This window comes from Lichenostomus cassidix, chromosome 1Ab (assembly GCF_008360975.1).
Source record: "Lichenostomus cassidix isolate B80296 chromosome 1Ab, HeHo_3.0, whole genome shotgun sequence".
Lineage (NCBI taxonomy): Eukaryota > Metazoa > Chordata > Aves > Passeriformes > Meliphagidae > Lichenostomus > Lichenostomus cassidix.
In genome coordinates, this window is record NC_139481.1 from 966,776 (window position 1) to 988,265 (window position 21,490).

Genomic DNA, 21,490 nt, shown 5'->3' on the forward strand with positions numbered 1-21,490 from the left:
CAGAACTCCACCAGGTCACTGCAGCTCTGTGCTCCTCACAGCCACTGCTTTGGGTTCACTGAACAAACATCTCACTGGGGCAGGGAGGCTGCAGAACCTGCCAGGTTTCCCTACCTGCTGTTTTTTCCACCCAAAATACTCCAAACTCCAAAATGTTTCAGTTCTTCCTGTCGATTTATCAGGAAAGAGCCACTGTCAGAAATTGAGAATTCTTTGCTCTCAAAACAGAGACAAATAACTTCACTCCAGGCTGATATCTTCAGATATCTTCATCCATTATCACCTTCCTGTGCTATGTCAGTAATGGAAAATGCTTTACAAATTCAGGATTTGTGTCTTTGCCCTCTGGGGAACAGGAATGAAGATCATGGGCAGAAGGGAAGAGCAGAGGGAAAGAGAGACCTTCAAGTGAAAATCACCAGCATCAAGTTTGGAGCAGAATGAAGCAGAGAACACTACAGCTCTCCATGGAGGAATTCTCCTCAACCCCTCCCTTCTAAAAATCCAGCTGATAGCAGAGTTGAGCTGATCCAGCCAAGAAACAGGAAAGATAACCTCCAACAGGAAGAAAATGCTGCAAAAATGTCAACTTCCAACGAGCAAAGTGAGGTTTGAACACAAGTTATCATTTGCTGGAAGAAAATATTCTACCTGTTGGCAAAGAGAAGTTCTGCTTTCCCTGGGAACTGCCCAGTGAACACTTCAGTGTCCAGCACAGCCAGCCAAGCCAATCCCCATACATTTATTAAACAGATCTCATGTCTGCAGGCCAACCACAATGATTTCTTGGCTTTGCTGAGAGCTTCTGCTTTTAATTTCTAGTGTATCAAATGCTAACAGGATTATGTTCAGCCATTCAGCAATTACAGAATTTTCTACAAATACTCCAAGCGCACCGAAAGCACAGAAAACATCTTTAAACTACAGAAATGAAATGATCCCATAAAGAGGCCATTGGAGGACATTTGCAAGAAGTTAACAATCACATTGTACCTCATTCAAAATCATGCAATAACAGCCTCCTCCTTTCCCCTGGAGACTCTCCAGAGAGTGAACTTATAAGGATTTTAATGCTCCTTTTCTGTTCCACTGCAATCTCCTGAGAAGCCATGGAATGATTACGTTATGCCTCAGCCTGGGAAGGGCAGAATTTCATCATCTATTTCTCTGAGCAATGCTTTGAAGAAGCCTTTGTGAGGAATGCTGAAGGTGTCTCCCCTCTTTTGGCCTGAGGTCACAGGGATGTTTGTTAAAAGGGAATAAATCAGTTTTCCCAAGTTCTGGCTGCACATTTGATTTCTCTTCAGAGTCCATGCCAAAGAGAAATTTGCTTTTCTCCCCCAGCCATGCTACTGTGAGCTGGAAAAAGAGAATCCAGCTCTGGTTTCAAGGTGTGTCAGAAGGACCCAAGGCTCCCCAGAGACAGGAAAACAACACGACAGACAGCAAAACCAACAGTAGCTAATCACACTTCAAGAGAAAAGGATTGTTTCCACTGAGATCCAATTCCAGGGATTTCAGTGAGGTCACTTCACACCCAAGCTGAGGTTTCACTCACCCAGCACAGCACAGAGTTAAAGCAGCTCTGCTGGTTTCCTCTGCTGTCCAAGGGGGAATGGAGGACAATCTGGATATCCACAGAATATCCAGTGCTCTCCAGGATTTTAGGAAAACAGACCCTGACTGCTCACTAAAGCAGCCCCAGATGGCACATGAGGAGTCACAATCCAGGTTTTCACCATTTATATCATCCCTGAAGTGCCCAAATCTCAACCACTTCACCCCCAAGTTTTCACCACTTCTATCATCCCTAAAATATCCAAATATCAGCCAGTTCACCCCCAGGTTTTCACCATTTATATCATCCCTAAAGTGCCCAAATCTCAGCCAGTTCACCCCCAAGTTTTCACAATTTGTATAATCCCCAAAGTACCCAAATCTCAACCACTTTGCCCCAGATTTTCACAATTTATATCATCCCCAAAGTACCCAAATCTCAACCACTTTGCCCCAGATTTTCACCATTTATATCATCCCTAAAGTGCCCAAATCTCAGCCAGTTCACCCCCAAGTTTTCACCATTTATATCATCCCTAAAAAACCAAATCTCAGCCAGTTCACCCCCAGGTTTTCACCACTTCTATCATCCCCAAAGTGCCCAAATCTCAGCCACTTTGCCCTTTCCCTCCCTTGCTTTCCCTGCACTGAGAGCACAGGAGTTGCTTCTCCCCAGGGCTGCTCTCTGTTCCCATGCAGGCTGGGAGGGAGAGCTGCCCACTGGGGATTGTGGCTGTTCCACCACAGAGCAACACTCAGAAAAATGTCATCTTCCTTAAATTGTTATTTATTGCCCAATTTCTGCAATCACAACGCAGGATTTCAGATTCCTGGAAGGGACTTCTTGGAGGGGCTGTGCTTTGGAAATCCCTCAGCTCCCTGTCCCTCTGAAAGCACAGCAGTTCATGCTGGAAACTCTAAAAACAGACATGCAGCAACCCCAGTTGCTCTTCAAAACCTCTCCCAAGCTTTAAACCAAACCCTTGTATAAAACACAATTTAGAAACACAGCAGTGTCCTGTTTGCTGCCCAACTCATAAAGCAGAGCAGCAGAACAACACAGCACAGGAATAAAGCAGATCCTATTATTGGCACTATCACACAGGCTAATTGATTTTCATCTCTCACTTCCCCTTCCACACTCAGGGTGAATGTGCCAGGAGGATTTATTTACTCAGGGAATGAAACAATCCCAGTTATGAGAAACATTTCACCCAAACTATGAAACTTCTGCAAACTTCCCACCAGCAGAGCTCTGATTAGCAGATAATTCCCCCAACATATTCCTCTGCCACTGAACAGTTTAAACTCTGCAATTCAGGTGAGGGAAATGCATAAATCCAAAGGCTTTAGATAATAGAGAACAATTCATTCAGCAAGAAAATTCACAATTTCTTCAGCAAGAAAAGAAGCAGAAAAACCCAATCTATATCCATTCCCCATTCCACCCTTCTGCTCCCCTTGCCATTTCCACCCCCAGCACTTCCTACACAACCCCAAAAGGCTAAATCCATGCAGAGATCCTAAATGGCAACTCACTTGGAAAGGCTGGACAAGCTCTGCCTGCAGTGGGATCTGCTGATCATGTCTGCAGTGCATGAATCACAGCACACTGCTGGCAGCTCCAGGGAGCAAAGGGACTGATGATCAGGGCGTGGAATGAGATAATAAAAATGCCATTATCCTTTCAGGCATGCAGACTCATTGGATGCTCTTCCCACCCCACAGGTTAACCATTTGTAGCTCCTGGAATGACAGTCTGGGTTTTCCTGTTGTCAAATTCATTGTCTATTTGGATTCCACTCCCCTCCCTTCACTCCCTCTGCTCTGTGATCAGATGATTATCATTTTATTTTTTTTTGGCTGTATTCTCTCTAATAGATCCTCCTCATGTTGCTGTGATCAGATGATTACTATTTCGGTTTTTTGGCTGTATTCTCTCTAATAGATCCTCCTCATGTCACAGAAATCCCTGCAGATTCATTCCTCAGCTGCTCAGGCTGACTGACAAACACTCTCTGCCCATTCAGCTTTCCCAGGAAGTGATTCTGCAAGGATTTGCTCCTAGGAAAGTCACATTCCAGCCTGCTGGGAGGTAACAGGACCCAGATATGAAATAATGTCCAGGGAACAGACCTCCTTTGGATAGTAAATCACTGCCTGAGCATTTTGCAGGCATTTCAATCCAATCTGAGCTGTGAAAAGGTCAAGCTGGATCAGAGAATCAAACAGGGATTGCCAAACATGAACAAATCCAAGGAGGTGGGAATTGCTGCAAGCTCAAGGTAAATCCATCTTTTGATTAGCAAAGGGATAAAAACAGGGCTGGAGCTAAATCCAACCTAACAGACTGTCCTCAGTGCTCTTCCATGTATCCAGAGAAGGAATCAGGAAACAGGAATGCAAACAGGGATTTCAGTGGAGGCACCAGCAGTCACCATGATTTCACACACTTGGCTCTCCCACCCCTTCCCTTATACCCAAAACTGTGCTCAGAGTGAATCCCCTGCCTGGGCAGTGCTGCAGCTCTTCCCCCAGGCTGGGATCTCGTTAAACACCATTAATTACAGAGTGGGGTGGATGGATCAGAGCTCCACAGGGAATCTCCAGTGCAGCTCCCAGGGTGTGGGAGGAACTGTGGGTTCAGCAGGTGGCACTCCTGCCTTGGAGTGAGCAATCCATGGCAGTGCTGCACGGCCCAGGGTAATAATAATAATTAATAATAATAATCCCTGATTATTTGGAAGCCAAATGTTTGTTGTTGACTTCAGTAACTGAGCCAAGAGGGATAGTTTGAGTACACTGTGGCCCTGAGGTGAAGATCTTGCATATGGAGCAGGGAGAGGCAAATCAGCTCCCAGATAATCTCCAAAATTCTCATGGACATCTCAAGCATGAACAATGATGGGCAGGAGACACATCTCAACCTGCCTTCCTCGTGTGTCCTGATGCTCCAGAGATCTGGGACACCAAAACCCCTAAGGAAGACACCAGAAGGAGAAAAAAACAGATTAAACAAATGCTGAGAGCACTTGGAGGTGTTGTTGATGACAATGAACTGCAGGCAAATGCCTCTGAAGAGTTTAAGGTCATCTATTGCAGCAATGAAAGGAACTGCAGGGCCTTTCCTATCTTCTGAACATGAAAAGCAGTAAAATGAGGAGGAGGAAGGAGACATGAGAGCTTTCCAAAAGGAAATTATTAGTGGGAGATTCCAATGTCTACTCACACTAACAGTAAGAATGTCCAGAGGTCATCCAGAGAGCCACTTCTTATTTTGTTTGTTATTTTTCCTTCAACCACTTCTGCAGGCAAGGCAGACTGTTCAGGGAGCTGATTAAAAAAAGCCTGGGAATCCTTTTTCTTTTGAAAGGACAGTGAATTTGGAACCTGAGAGAGGCACATGCACTGTCCAGCCCATGGATTTCCATACATAGCCCATTCCTTTCTGTACCTGTTTGCCAACAGAGAATTTGCTGGGATGCTCACTGCTCTCATCCTGTTATTCAAACACCTCCATGTTTCTTTAGCTCTTTGGTGAGGCAGTTTTAAAACAGGCAAATAACTCACCAAAATGTACCTGACTGGTTTCAGAGACATTAAATATCTCTCCCTGCTCTGCCTCCTCTCTGTGCCACAAGTCTGAAAGAAGTAACTTGTAGAGAACTTTGCGAAGCTACTGGCATTTTGCAAGAGAACTCTGTTTTTTGTGAAAATCCATTCTAATGACATGAACATCTGCTCCTCATTTGAAGAGTATTTTTAACTGTTCCCTCCCTGGGAAAAGGAAAGAAGCCACAGTCTCTTTCATGTTCTCACAGAGCAGACAAAGTCTGCTGGGTTTTTTAAGGTCTGGTCTGAAATTCCCCAGTGCAGTTCACTGCAGGGAACTCAGTGGATTCATCTCATCTCACAGGGCAAAAATCATCTGCATTCAGCAGCCTAGGAGATTTCATTTGGGACACTGGCATGTGAGCAGAGCAGGGAATTGATTTCACAAACACCACTTTGTGTATTAAATCACAAATAAATGCTGTAGGTAAAGTCTGGCAGCTCAAACATAAGCTCTTGCAGTATAGCTCTGGAGTGCTTATAAAAACAAGACTATGCACTTCGTCATCAAATAATGCTGAGCTGTCTCTTACTATGTGCTTTTTTCCCAAGTCCAGCTGTAAATATCTCAAGTAACAGAGCTTCTGCCATTTCCCAGTTGTAAATTTTCCAAGCTCTCTCAGGGTTCAATACCAAGAATCCATCCTGCAGCTATAACATCTATTTTTTGCCCCATTTTTAACAGTAACCTGTAGTTACAACTACCCAGTTGCCCATAAACAGCAGCAGTGTCACAAATGTTAACCTGTTCAATGTAACCTGTGAGTAATACATTCCAAGCTAGGTGGATTTATGTATTAAAATAGGTAGGTTTGGCACATGCATGTGCAAATCAGAGTCACACAGAGGAATTTGCATGTTCACACTACCAGCAGGCAGCAAATGCCTTATCAGAAGATGGAATGATTTGCATGGACAAGTTCTGCAGGACTGGGAGAACAAACCCTGAGCAGCAGAAAAACATCAGAATGCCAGAGCTGCAGCCTGGAACTGCCAACCAGCCTCCAATAAATGCAGCTCAGAGCCATTCAGGAGTTTGGGACTCTACAGGGAAGAAAATTTCATTTTCTCTGCCTGCCCTCAGTTTTTGAGGCAATACCATCCTGCTTTTCACATGGCAAACTTACTGACTGCATGTGTGGCTGTTAGCAGTAAACAAAACAAACTCCAAGTGGTAAAATCCTATTCCAAGGAGAACTTCCACTGTCAATTGAAACTTGATTAGAAAACCATCTCTGCTGGTTGTTTGCATTCTCTGTCGGTCGCTTATGGGGAAATGCAAAATCCAGGAATAAAGCAGCAGAAATAATATTTCAAGGGTGTGAGAGACCATTTCCACCAGAGCACAGCTTTTGTTTGATGTCATTTTCACTGCTTTCAAACAAAATCCAAACTACATTCTCCATCTACCCACCAGGACAGCTACCTGCTGCTCAGTGGGCAAGGAAAGAGAGGAAAGAACACAAGAGAGGGAATCCCAAAGGCTTTATCCCCTTTATCCCCTGTACCCTGGCACTGCCACAGGGGAGGGACAGACCCTGGTCACCTCCAGCCACCCTTTCCCCATCATTGTGCTTTTTTTTGTTTGTTTATATGTTTGTGTGGGGATTTTTGGTTGGGTTTTTTTTATGCATTTCAGGGTTACATGCCAATTCTCACAGCAACAAAAAGCAATCTATTCTTTTGCCTCTCAAACTTTAAAATTTGCTGTCTCTCCTTTCCACCTGGACTATAATGGCTATTAATAAATCTCAGCTTTCTCAGTGCAAAGGCTAACACTCACAGCCCAGACTTGCAGGATTTCTGCTCACAGCCATGGAGGATAATTCCTGAAGAACCCACAGAGCAGAAATCTGCCAATAATGCAGATGTAAGTTCTCCCTGCCCCAGCTGTTTCTGGCAATAGCTGATTTCAACACCAGGTTTTATATGACATTATTAAGGTTATTTTTAATATACTGGAGGCATGCTGCAAAGATAATATGCACTTCAAGCTCAGCCACAAAGCCCAGGAGCCACAGAGAGGTAGGTGAGATACCAACAGCTGATTGATGCACCTCTGGGCAAAACAGGCTCTGCCTTGGTTCTGCTGCCAGCAGGGATGGGTGGAGCTCAGCCAGAGCTCCTGAACACACAGATTAGTGACCAACAGCAAATCCATGGAGAGCATTTCCTGCTGGCCAAGTGATGGGAGACCTTCCTGTACTCAAATCTCTTATCCTGTAATGCTCTGAATTTTCCTGGGAAACATCCCAGCCCCAGCCAGGATCTCCCTTCACAAACAACCCAAAAAACTCAGCCAGCAAAAGCTGAATTCCACCAAAGGCAGAAGCTGTTCAACACCTTATCCCACTTGAACAGCTCAGAGGTATTCAGGATGCAAACTCAGAAATACTGAGTTTGGACCTTTGCTATCCCTGGACTGAAATGGATCCTCAGACCAGAGCTCTGCTCTGTGCAGGTTATTGATCAGTTGTGTCCTGTCTGACTGCACCACTCATTTTTAATATCTGATAATGACCTCTAGGTATTCCAAAAGCACCCTGATTTCCCTGCCTGCACAGGGATTCCCAGCTCACCAGATGCTCCAGGAACCTCTGGAGAGCAAACAGCATCAGTTCATTTAATAACTTTCAAAGTGAAACTGCAATCTCATCCAAATCATGTCTCTCCTGGTTTAATTAAAATGCACCACACATACTGCACTGCTCTGTTAATCATTAACACACTTAATTCAAGACAGAAGATGAGTCTTTCCTTTCCTTCAAAAGCCTCCAGCCAGTGGAAAACTTAAAAAAAAACATTCCCAAAAAAGCCCAGGACAGCATGATTTTTGTTAGAATGGTCAACACTTCAGTATGCTTTTCCCCTTTCTTCTGTATTTCTGACTCCTATAGGAATGCATGTTAAAAGAGGGAGGTTTGGGGTTTTTTCTTGCTTGGCAAAATACCTTTCCCAAATTTTCTAACTATTGCCTGGTATTTGCGTCAATGAGACAGTCATTGGGTTTGACAGGAATCAGATTGCTAAACCCACACAAAAATGCTTTGGAAATTAGGGGTTAGTTGTACATTCAGCTTCATTCAAATCCACTTGAGCAAACTGGCAAGGAGATGTCTCTGTTCCCCTTCAGCTCCATGGGTCACAGCAGAGGTTTTTTGGTGTTTTCATCTCCACCCTGAATTTCAGACTCACTGCTGTCTGATCAATCTCCTCAGCACTGCTGTCCCAATTCATTCTCAGTTTCCAGTATCACCTGTCCCAATCCATTCCCAGTTTCCAGTATCACCTGTCCCAGTTCATTCCCAGTTTCCAGTATCACCTGTCCCAGTTCATTCCCAGTTTCCAGTATCACCTGTCCCAGTTCATTCCCAGTTTCCAGCACACCCTGTCCCAGTTCATTCCCAGTTTCCAGCATGCCCTAGGAACACATCAGCTCACTGTCCCTGAGCAGTTTCTTCAGGGAGGAACCCAACAGGACACTAAACTGTGTTAGCAGTGTAACACTTTATGGATTATTCAAACAACAGAACACATCTAACATCTATTCTCCAACAGTTCTCCTTTCTTGAAGGAGACCAAAACAAAACCAACACAAAAACCAGTTTCTTCCTTTACGTTTTTCTTGTCTTAGGGAAATCTAAATCCAAAATCTTCCAGCCTGCAGAGTTGTTACCTGGTGGGATTTCCCTCTGGGAAGCAGCAGAGGCTGAGCTCTTGCTCAGGGCTGTCAGGTTGGATCAGCACAGAATTCCATCAAGGCTCATTCTGCCTCCAGCCACAGCTCATACCTTTAGAGGCAATTTTGTTTAGGGAAAAGAAAAAAATGCAAACCCACTGCAGCTGGCCCATGGAGCAGAGCTCTCCCTGCTCAGCAGAGCCTTCACTGGTGTTTCATTCCTATCAGCATTATTGAAAATAAATTCTTCTTAACTACAGTCTTTTTCCAAAACCCAGCTCTGTCCACACCCTCCTATTTGAATCCCAAATGCATTTTTTAAAAGTGTACTTTTGGGTAAAAACACAAAAGCTAGACAATATACCTCTCAAATAACCCAATCAAACTATGGGATGTTTTCTTTCTCCATTCTTCCTTACCAGGAAAAATATGAATGATAATATTCACTAGACAGGAGACTATTTTTACATTTACATTTTTGTAATTTACAAAAACAAAATACAGACTATTTTAGAACCATTATAACCTTTGGTTATTTTTTACCTCAAAAATCTTCCCGGAAAAAAAATTCTCTCATCATGATAAGACATGACATGCAAAATTCCAGGAGATACAAAAATTTTTGAGAATATCAGGAGGAATTGATTCAAATGGGAGGAGAAGGGTTGGTTTTTAAGTGTAGTTTGGTTATTCCTGATGCACATAACAAGGCTGAAGAGGTCCAGTGTGGCTCTGAGAGGTTTTTGTTTGTAGAAACTCTGCATTTAACTGCAACTGGAGACAAAGCAAATGCTCCTTTGCTGCACGATGAGCAGCTCTGGCTTTAGGCATTTCTTACCAAGATGGACACGTTCAGATCCCACCCACCAACAGCCCACAAACCACAGCTGGCAGATGGGACCAGCAAAGGCATTTCCTGCACTCTGACTCTTGCAGCTGCTCCACAATCCTCCCTAAAACCACAGCTCTGCCCAGCCCTGCATGCAGGAGGGAAGGACCAGGCAGCATCCCAGATCCCCTTCAGCATCAAACATCTTCTCCCCTCCTTCTCACCTCCCTGTCCTACTGGAGAGTGACCCAAAGGACAGTTTTTCCTACCCCATCACCTCTAAGTTACAGTTTAGAGCCCAAAGCTGCTGAATTAAGTAGTAATTAATGTGGTGCCCAGCAGTGGGATGTGCTGAAATGCCACAGAGAAAGGAAGAGCAAACATCAAAATTTACTGAATTTTCATGAGTCAAAAGAGGTACAGAGCAGGTGAAGCCTAAAGGAAGGGCTGTGGTTTACTGCAACCTCCAGATGCTCTGCCTCACCACTTCCAGCAAGTTCCTTTCAGCCTTTTCTCCTATTATCCCAAATATGTAATAGAATAATTACTTATGTGAAACTCTCCGAAAGCACTCACCTCACTTGGAAGGGAGACACTTTCAGAAGTAGGAGTTAGAACCTTGTAAAAGGTTTCCTGACCAAAAATCACCACAGAGATTCTGAAAGTCATAAAAATCACTCAATTCCTGCCCAACAGTACAACCAAAGCAAGCCAGGCTGGTCATTTCCAGCCTGAAAAGACTGAGTAGGGTTGGGGAGCTTTAATCCTAGTAGAGGTGAACACAAAGCTCAGGTGCAACTCTCAGATCAGAAATTATTGTAGAGAGTGGCTGGAGATCCAGCAGCTCTTTCCATGTCCATCCACACAATATTATATCCACACAACCCATATTACATCCACACAACCCATATTATATCCACACAATCCATATTACATCCACACAACCCATATTATATCCACACAACCCATATTATATCCACACAACCCATATTACATCCACACAACCCATATTATATCCACACAGTCCACATTATATCCACACAACCCATATTATATCCACACAGTCCACATTATATCCACACAACCCATATTATATCCACACAGTCCACATTACATCCACACAATCCACATTACATCCACACAATCCATATTATGTGTCCATCCACACAATCCATATTATATCCACACAATCCATATTATATCCACACAATCCATATTATATCCACACAACCCATATTATATCCACACAATCCACATTATATCCACACAATCCACATTATATCCACACAATCCATATTATTTTGTGCCAACCCAGCCCATGGCATTGCACATGACTGTCCACAAAAATCAACCCCAAAGCAAAGCAGAAAAACCTCTGGCAGTGAGAATATTCCTCCAATATTCCCAAATCAGATTGCCAGAGCATCCCTGACTCTGCACTGCAGACCTTTGCTAACTGATGAACCAACTGTGTGCAGCAGGAAGGTTTGTGTTCCACACCAGGGGAAAAACAAACATCACCTGCTGTTCCTCATTCTCCCTGAAAAAGGATGACAAATATCCCCAAAGTAAATATGGTGAGAAGTGAAGCAAAACCTGGGATCAAACTGCCCTCTTGGATCTGCAGAGGAAAGAAAATTATATTTTCCTCTTCCTGTTTTGGCTCTTTTTTAATTTTTAGCTAAAGTATTAGGCAGGTAAGCAGAGCAGGTTATGATGGACAGGAAGATATTTATTATTATTATTATTATTATTATTATTTCATCATTGGTTTTTGCCCACATCTGCCCTATACTGATCTTGGCTCCAGCCATACTATAGCTATGGAAATAAAAGAAAAAAAAAAAGGAAGCAAGAGCTAAACAAAGATTCTTTAAGTGCTAGCAAAACATTTGGATTCAGGGCTCTTGCTCATGCCCTTTAAAGCCATTATTTTAAAAAATGTTTATGCAGCAGAGGCATTCCTCCTACACATAAAAATTCTTGAAAAACAGGAAAAGGAAATTCATGCTTCCTTCGAAATTCACCACCATGGCCAGTCTTGGGTCTCTTACTGTGACACTCTACAGTTCCCTTACCTCTGTCCAAATTGACAAGATCCTCTCTTTATTTTGAATTAAAGATCTGAATATTTCAAACACCTTTTCAAACTAATTTTAAAATCACCACCAAATTTCACAGAACACTATAAACAAATTTCACAGAACACTATAAACAAATGCAGCTATAAATATGCTGATTTTCAATCATGTGGCACTTTGGATTCAAAGCCACTTAGTGTGCAAACAACAGAAAATTCTGTATTTAAAATGTTTTTCTTCCCTTAGGCTCTGTGAGAAGAAGCCCAAAGGCTTTTTAATTCTACCTCACAACTAAAAAATTTCAGATACCAAACAGCTCAATGCAATGGGCCTAAAAACGGCATCATCTTTCATGGACCAAGCCTCATGAATTAAATTTCAAATTTAATTTAGGATTTTTTGTGCAGTAGCAAAATCCTGCAAAAAAAATAGCTTTCAGGTCATTTTCATTTCCATGAGCACAGTCCTACAGAGTGAGGCAGATTCTGTTATGATTTCTGTGACCTTGAATGTTATATAACTCCAGTCTGGGAGAGATTTTATTGTTGAAAAAGGCTTCGTGTTAAAAAAAAAAAAAAAAGAAAATTAAGCTACTAATGGTCATGGCAGAAGTGGGAAATTTGATCTAGTCACATTCTAGAGAACAGAGAAAGGAGGAAAATACTCAGATTGAATAATGTGAGTTTCATCAGATAAGAAAGGCAAGGTAGCTGTGAAAGAAATCATTTGGCTGCATCCCATCCAAATGATGTCAAATTACCTGTTTTCACTCTGACCCACAGTCTGTGCCTCAATTTAACACATCTCTGGTGATTTTTGTAGATTGCAATTATATATTGACTTGGTAAGAACAAACTTTACCATGCATGATATTTTTAAATTGAAATTATATTTCAGCTTAATGCCTTTTTTTCCTCCAGTCCAGCATTAACTTAAGCATAGCTACAAGCAGCAGTTCTCCCAAACTTGCCAAAGAAAAAGCAGAATACTTTCAGTGGGAGTATAAAATAGATTAACCACTGCTATCCCTACAAGCACAACAGTTCCACGTGTGAGAGAAATCAAATGCTCATTCATTCCCCAGTTCACAGTGACAGCCTGGTGACAAATCTCCTTCACATCCTGACAGCCCCACGAAATGAGCTGAATTCCCACACAGTCACTGAAGGCCAAAGTTAGCTTTTTCCTTATTAAAAAAAAATAATAATAATAAACTCAAGTCTGCCTCTGTGGGGATTGGCTGCAACTCTGAACCTTAAAGGAAATAAGAGAGAGAAAGAGCAAGAAAAGCACAAACCATGAGAGGGGTGGGGAAAAGCTGATGGCACTGGGAATGGAAAATGTGGGCATTAAAAGAATTTCCCACTCCAAACAATGTGCAAAGTTAAAAATATCTTCTCCTGAGATTATCCTCTGCATAAATACTCTGGACAGCTATTTATAGCAGTCTGCTAGCCTCCAACAGAGATTTTTATTCCAACAAAGGAGCTATATACAAACCCAGCAGCTGTTGAAAGGACTATTAAAATGGAAAATAAACCCTCTTGCATCAGCTAGCCAGACTGGTACCTGGGTCCAGCTCAGTCTAAACATGGCTTTCCTGCATGCTGACAATGAGCCTGAAGCACTCAAGGGAGGGAAGAAAAAAAACTTGGTTTTATCACAGGGCAAATGCCCATTGTCAGAAATGAGCTCAGCACTGAGCTGAGCACTGCTGAGCTCAGGGGAGATGCTGGAAAATTGACTCTTTCCTAGCGTGTTCTTCCACCTTGAAATCTTTGAGCCAGCCTGGGCTGATCACTGCCAGGACTTGCCAACACACATTCTCCTTGTTTTGGTTGCCTTCAGCCTTGAACTTGGAAATATAAAATTGATTGCAAATATACTTTTAAAATCCATGAGAGGCTTGAATGAGCTAGTCTCTGATAGCAGATTGCAGGCAGTCTGGGGTGGATTTTTAGGACAAGGAGCACCTGTGCCCCAAGGAGGGTCAGGGATCCCCACACCTGACATGACAAAGGGCAAGTGTCCCATCAGGTGGGGCTAACAGGGTCACCTGAACTCCCCCAAGGAGCTCTGTCCTTCCCTCCTGGCTCAGGTGACATTTTGGGGTGTAGAGATCTTGCTTTGTCCCTTTCCAGGTCTCCCTATCACCCTTGTCTTCCCCTGGGTGCTAATTGCTCCCCAGTTAATCTGAGCTGTAAAACACTTTGTGTTATCCCTAATTGCCTGGCTGCATGTGCTGCCATCTCAGTGTCAATCAGTGCTAATTAAGATGCCAGAATTTCAGAGCAGAGGTTTTTCCCCCTCACTGCACATGTGTGAGTGACTTTGTTCTGCTCATAAAGTTCAGCTCATGTATATTTTTCAGCTCAGCTTTGCTTTGGTTTCAGTTTGGCTCCTTCGGTTCAAGTTAAGATTTGGATTAGAAAAAGACTTTTAAAAGTCATTACTTGGACTGAGCTGCAGTTCAAGAGAAGAATAACATCTTAAACAAGTCTCAAGTTCACATTTAGTTTAAGCTTTTGATGTTGGTTTCCAATTGGTGACTCCAAATAGCACTGAAAAACACAGATTTGAAGCTAAATACACCTAGTAAAATATGATGGCTTAAGTTAAAACACTGATTTGAAACACAGCAAAAGAGGAGTCACTAAGCACAATTTTGGGACACCAGAGTCACAGCTCAGTGAAGGCAAAGCCTCAACCCTTATTTCTTAACAGAGAAGAAATATTCCTAATTATTTCTTAATCAATCTTCAGAGAATGTTCTCCATCTGGAGGAAACCAGAGCTGCTCACTGTCACCTTGCAGGAAACCTTGCAGAACTTTTCCCTTTCCCTTCAATTTCATCTGTGAAAAAAGGTTTGGGATAAGCTTTCCCAGTTTTCAGCACTCTCTCCTAGCTCCCCATTCAGGTTTTCACAAAAAACAAACCTACAAGCATTTATCCAGTTTTGTAATGAAGTCAATCAGAATTTTGCTGGCAGAAGGAACAGCAAACAGGCACCTTGGAGAGCCTGAATGAGCAAATTCTCTTCACTTGCATGCAACTCTCAGTGGAAGCAGAGCAAAGTCTGTGCAGCAAAATAAGCTGGTTTGAGACATGGAACTGTAATGGTAGATTAATCCATTGCACACAGTTTAGCAACGTAATGAGGAGGCTGAAAACCACCCAAGTGCTGCAGACTGACATCCACATTTCATTTACACTCAATGGTTTCAGCCACAGCAACAGCCAGAGCTGGGAAATACAGAACATTCTGTCCTACCAATGGCAGCTCAGCAGCATCATCTCCATCTGCCTCTCATTCCCTCTGCTCTCCAGGATTACAGCTTTTGGAACAGGATGGCAATGCTATCCCACCATCCCCTCCCCACTTCTGTGGTCTGCAGCTCACTGCTCTGCATGTTTAATTGATAAATAATGGGGAACGAGACTGGGGAGGAGGAAGTCTGACACACGCAGTTGGGTTACATAAGTCACTTTTTTTTTTCACCCCTAAAAGTCTTAATTTATTATCTGTTCCCAACATTCACTAAATGCACAAACTCAACTGTCACATTCTGCTCTTCTGTCTTTCAGGACTCATCCTGCTCTTTATTCCAAGGTGAAGCTGCATTTTCCCAGAGAGGGATTGGGGAAATGGTTTGGGTTTAAGAGACCCAAATCTCAGCTTTTCAAGCAAACTGCAGAGCCAACTGCTCTGTCCCAAAGCTCCAGCTGCTCCCTGCCCTGGAGAGTCTCTGTGGGCTCTGGCTGAGACACAACTTCCATTCCCAGCTCTGCCACTGAGTGATTAAAGATGCAGCTTGAGGTAAAGTGGGTTATGACAGCCTGAACCCATGATGACAAAGGCACATTTACAGGAAACAGGGCAGTGGTTCTGGTTTAGGGGGAAAAAAATAAACAAAAAAGATAAAAACAGGGGGAAAATACTAATCTGATATGGCCACAGCTGCTGTCCCAGATGATGAATCCAGCTCACAAATGGCAGAAGAGTGCCTTCAGTCAAAGGCTCTGGTATTGCTCCTGCCCTGTCTTGTGATTGCTTTCCCAAAAATTCAGCATTGTGTTTGTTGGTTTTGGACAGAACAAGTCTCCAGATGTCTTCCCTGTCCTTCTCTCACACAGATGCTCAGCAACATTAAAGTGCTCTATCTACCCACTGAGCAGTGGGGATGTGACTCTAAAGCTCCCACAGGCATCTGAAATACTCCTCATTCTCCTCTAGAAATAAAGCTGTAGAGGTGAAATCCCACCAAATCCAGTGGAAAGGAGTTACAAGGTGGTGTTGCTCCTCTCCAGCTTCTGAAAACACTTATTAAAAACACAGCTGCTCCATAAACACCCTGGAGCCTACTGAAATCACCTCATGGCATCTCAGGCCAGCCACCAGCAGGTCCAGCATCCCCAGGATGTCCCCTCATCCTCCCCCCTGGCAGGAGAAGTCACAGCAGACATCCTGCACCATCTCCCTATCGACACCCCAGAGCCAGCAGGGAGGGGCAGAGACAACCAAAGGCTCCACATGCCATTTCCCTGCCATAAAACATACACAGAGCTCTTGTTAACCCTCAGGGAGGTGAGGAAACCTCCAAACACCTTAAAACTCGTGGAGAAGGATTCCTGAAGTCTGCAACCAAAGCTGCTTTTCGTGGCTTCTCCTTCTAAAAGTGGCCTGAAGCAAAGAGATGGTACTGAAAACGGATGGGTCTGGGTGATTCGTACATCATTCTCCAAATTCTGCAGCCTGGAGAAAACCCCAAAAGCAAAGAGGAGAGCAGAAAGCAGGAATCCATCCCCTCTGGGAGGTGTGTGGCTCAGTCCCTGGTCACTCCTGCTCTGGTGAGCTGCAGGAACAGCACTGCCCTGCTGAGGGATGATGCAGGATATGTACAGTTAGTCAGTTATTGACAGGATGCTCTGCTTGTGGAAATGGTCAGAGTAGATTTCATCATGAGAGCCACTGCAGTGCTAAAAGGAGGAGTAAAAGCAGTAAAAATGGCATTACTATTCCCAATGGAAGGAATCACCTTCAGCTACCTTTCAAGCTGCCTACTCTGGCCTGATTTCTTTATGCTTACCTCCTTACTTCATCTAATTAAACATTTAAGCTTTAAAGAGTCCAAATTCTAACCAGCAAAGAGCTTGTCTCATTAGAAAAATCTTAATTTTAAACTCACTCTGCAGCTCTGTTTATCCTGTGCTGCAGAAGAACAGCTTGAAATCCATGAACACTGAAACCCATTCCCTGAAAAAGCTGACAGTTCTTGTGACAATTAATAGCTTACTTTCACAGATGCATCTTTCGTATCAAAAGTGTTTTGGAAACTCCAGACACACACATCTCCAGCAAAATCCCATTTCTGGTTGTGTAAAAGGTGGCAGCCTACAAAATCATTCACTCCAGCGGGACAAGGAAATATTTTTAGTCAAGAACACTCCATGCTGCCCATTCAAATGGCACATTCTTTACCTCAGAGCACTGAAGACCTCAACATTTACCACATGCGAGCCAAATAAAGACAACATTCAGAATATTTTTATTAAAAACAATTGTCTGGAAGGCCAGCAGTGGGATTTACAATACGCTGGGTAGCTGCCGGATGTCGCTGGAAAAGGAACACATGCTGCAGATTCAGGGTAATGAGGAAAACGTGGCTGTTCCCAGGGCTGCTGCTCTGTAGGAAGGACTGAAGGGCAGCATGATGTCATTTCCCTTTGCGCAGGACTCCCCAGGGACTCCCAGAAAGAATTTGGCTGCAAAACTGATGACAGGACAGAGCCCCAGCTGAGGGGAGAACAAGCAATAAATGAGTGAAGATGGGTTGGTGATGGAAAAGTCATTCCTAGTCACCAAGAGATCCTAGCAGGGTTTGCTTCCAGCAGAATAACGAGGATGGGACAGAGCATTTTAAATTTAAAATCCCTTTAAATTTAAATCTCCATCCTTTAAGTCCAGAGGAGTTACTAAACATGCAGAACCACTGAAAAAAGGATTCAGGCTGAAATAAAGGCAAGCCTTGAAACAGGGAACACAGCTCAACAATGGGATATCTATAAAGGAATGGCATGGCCTGGGAAAGGGATCCCCTGGGTCTCACTGGTGCCAACCCCTTCCTCCTAGAGCTATCCTGCTTTAAAGCATATTCACTGAGATTTGCTTGAATTTCAGAATTCTTCTGTTATCTGAAAGCAACGACAGGAGTTGAAAAAGTTTCATCAGCTAACCTGCACGTTTTGTGGTCTTTGCTCCACTTCTGTGCATTTCTGCCTTTATCTCCTCCAAACAAGATATTCTACCCAGCAAAACCACACAGCCAACAGACAGAGAAATCCCATTTCCTCCCAAGTCAGCAGAACCACAAGCATGCAGGAGCTCTAATGATACCAAAGTCAGGACATGAGGATCTCATTGTGAGTGTGATGTGAGCACCAGAGCTGAAATCAGGATGGAGCCAGTGAAGCAACAGGGAAACAGATGAAGGAAGTTAGACTTTCGAGATGTGAGTCACCAAAAAAACACCTTCAAGCATTTCTCTTTACTCAAACAGTGTCAGAGCTGGTGACACACTTAAACATTTCATTATCTTCATAGTTTATTAGGTGCTGTATTAGTCCACCTGATAATAATCAGTAAATGAAAAATTAGATTACAGGTCCATTGACTTTGCCTAAACATTTCAGGTTTGCCTTGAAGATATATTTTCTTCATTCAGTTGATGTCTATCCTACACATCTATTCAGGCCTGAAAAAACATGATGGTGTTTTCATTGCTTAGTAGGAGGTTTTCCCATATTAATTTAATCACCAATATATTCCTTCTTGTTAGAATATTGAAATGACTCATCCATTCCATGAAAAATTTGGGTGAGAAATCAGACTATAGCCCTGAAGGAGTTTACTCAACCCTGCAGTCTGAGATGATTACATGCTAATGAGAAAAGACTCTACAAGAGAGGAGGGGAAAGGGGTTGGAATTGAACCTTTTCCTTAAACAAATTCAGCTTGTGGCATTCCAGCACAGACAAAGCCTCCAGCTATCATAACTCTCTGCTTTGAAAAGGTCATTAGCACTGGAGCTCATCCTGCTGGGAGAGTGCAGAACCAAATCCATGGCCATGACATGAACAGTTGCCCTTGGTGTTGCTGATCCCTGAAATCCTACAGAGGAGATTCTTAGAGGTATTTATTGTGAAATATCAGCAAAATCCCACACTGTCCACACAACAGCCCCAAACACATCCTGCAGTGAGTGCAGCAGCAGCATCAACACTGAACACACACTTCAGGAACTGCTTTTTCCCTTTCCTTCCACATTTCCTACCCAATATTTCTTTCTCTGTCTCAGAGCAGCCTGCAGGTGAGGCACCAAACACACCAGAACTGCACTGCAAAGCACTGTGCTCACAGCTCTGACCTTCAGAGGAATCCCCACTGGGCAGGCTGGACCATAAAAGGAATCCAGGAGTAGCCAGTGCTTAGAAAATCCATCTGCTGTCTGTCCCAGCTCTGGCACTGCCTTATTAAGACACTGAAGTTGTAGAGAATCTGGGGAATGATCTGAGCAGCAGTGCCCAGAGCAGGCTTGTCACTTGGTGTGGGCTGAAAATGAACCTGGAAAAGCTGTGAGGACACTTTATTTTACTTACAGCTAGTAAAAGAAACCTATTAATAAAAAAAACTGCAGTCATCCTATTCCTATGGAAACACACTTTTTAAAATTTTTTTTTAAATTTCTAACCAAACATTTTCTACATGGGAAAAGAGAGAAAACAGGCTGGAGGTTGAGGACTCCATCTGGAGGGATGGCTGATGTGACATGCCAACACAATGCTATCATCATCTCATCAGGAGGCACAAGGACAAAAAAACCTTCTGTATATGGATCATGCAAAGGGTTTTCCTCTCCAGTCTCTGCTGAGCTCTGCTCCTCTGAGGAGAGGAAGTGCACTGAGTGGGAGGAATAGAGGCAGAATTTTGGGGTGGTTCACCTCCCAACTGTTAGCATTTCTGTGAAGATCTGAAGCCTTTCCTTGATTTTCTGTCAGCATGACAAAACTGCTGACCTTTCATCAAGACTATTAACAAGCAAGTTTATTTGGCCCAACTAACAGCTTCTGACATAAAGAGGAGCAAAACAGCATCTATTTATATTTCCTTAATGTCAACCAAGATGAAGCTAACCTTTTAACTGTCCCATCCACTGCCCACGGGTTTATACTTGCCAATAAACAAAATTAAATGCATCCTGCTTACTTTTCCACTTCCCACCAGCCTTGAGGCTCCCCAGGAGGAGCAGAGCTCAGCTGCAGCACCAGCACAGCTCCTGCTCCACTCCTGCCATCCTGCCCCTCTGCTCAGCCCCTGCCAGCATTCCTCAGGATTGGGATTTGTTCCCTGAGGAATAGCTGACCTTATAGCCCCCTGACCTTATTTCTGGCCAGAAATATTTCCTGAGCTATGTGCTGATGAATTAAGTTGCCCAAAAAGCACAGCCTTCGTGCTAGGAAAGATCCCCCAAGGACACTCTGCTGGCAAGAGGGATTTTCCTGGTTTAGCACGAGCTAATAAGCAGGTTACAAAGAGAGAAATAAAGCTGCTTATAAACATTTATCTCCAGTGATTAAAAACTTGCTGAAAGGCACAAAGCCAAAAATGCAGGAGCTAATTGACCCAACGAGATGCTTCTGCAAGTTGAAATCAGTTTGGAGTTTCGTTTGCAAATCCCATTTTTCCTCTGTGGTTCTTTGAAGTGAGCAGGGAAGGTTTGCCTTTGCCCAGGCTGCCAGCAATCTGATAGTGTTTATATCCTCTGCTCATTCGTGTGGAACACTTGTTAGGGTTTGACTCCAGTTCATCTTTGATTTATCCCTGCAAACCAGTTGGCCTCAGCCTTTTAAAGGGAAATCTCCTCTTCTGCTTATCTGGTTTAATTTCAGCTCTTAGATCATAAAACCATGAATAAAATGCAAGCTCACACTGAGAAGCAGATGCTGCTACAAACACACTGGCTAAATTCATTTTTGTGTCACTCCTTGGAGAGTCTTACAGCTGGGCAACAACTGCAATTTCTCTCATGTCTAATAATTTCTACCATTCTGAGCCCAGAATGCCCTGAAGAATAGTAACATCATTAAGCAACAAGTTCAACAATGTTCTTGTTCTGTCAGAAGGCAGCTGGAATGCTGTGCTGAGGAGCTGATTTTGTTGTCTGCCCAGGAACTCAGTGAAGTTTACCCTCTGTGTCTCTAACTCCTTGGAAGAACAAAGCTGCTTTTATGAAACTTTTCTCCATTTTAAAGAAAATATAATCTGAAAAATACAATAGTTGTAAAATTAGCAGCAAAATTCTACCAATCTTTAGATAGGTTTGGTTATTTCCTCTGGGGCATTTGAAATGCTACAACAACAAAGATTTGTTTAGCATCCATTCTCACTGCAGTGATATCATGCTTTGTGCTTGGGTGGAGAATGAACTCCAAAAACTGCACAGAGCAATGCAAAGGACCAAACCCACCCAAAAACCCCAAACCTGTCCTGTCAGCCCTGGAATTGCAGGCAGCTGTGAGCACAGGTGAACAGCTGGAACATCTGCTGCCATTTGCTCTCAGCTCTCACACATCTCTGATCTTATTTATTCAGTGTCTTCAGATTTAACTCCTGGGCAGAAAATGTCATGGCTCAGATCTACCCAAAAGTGGAAAGGCAAACAGGAACCCTCAAA

At 43.2% G+C, this 21,490-nt stretch overlaps 1 protein-coding gene across 9 annotated transcripts in view; it reads right to left on the reverse strand.

Moving 5' to 3' along the window:
• The window catches only part of CALD1 (caldesmon 1), a 71,890-nt gene that overhangs the window by 31,945 nt on the left and 18,455 nt on the right, over window positions 1-21,490 (reverse strand). Inside the window, exon 1 of one of the 9 annotated variants that reach the window (XM_085049270.1) lies at window positions 3,097-3,211. The exons of 7 other annotated variants lie outside the window; for them this stretch is intronic. In XM_085049270.1, the coding sequence (XP_084905396.1) occupies window positions 3,097-3,143 (47 nt within the window). In that variant the 5' untranslated portion in view covers window positions 3,144-3,211. Of the gene's footprint in view, window positions 1-3,096; window positions 3,212-21,490 lie in introns of those variants that run through there. One more of the 9 variants, XM_085049274.1, reaches the window with a different exon arrangement.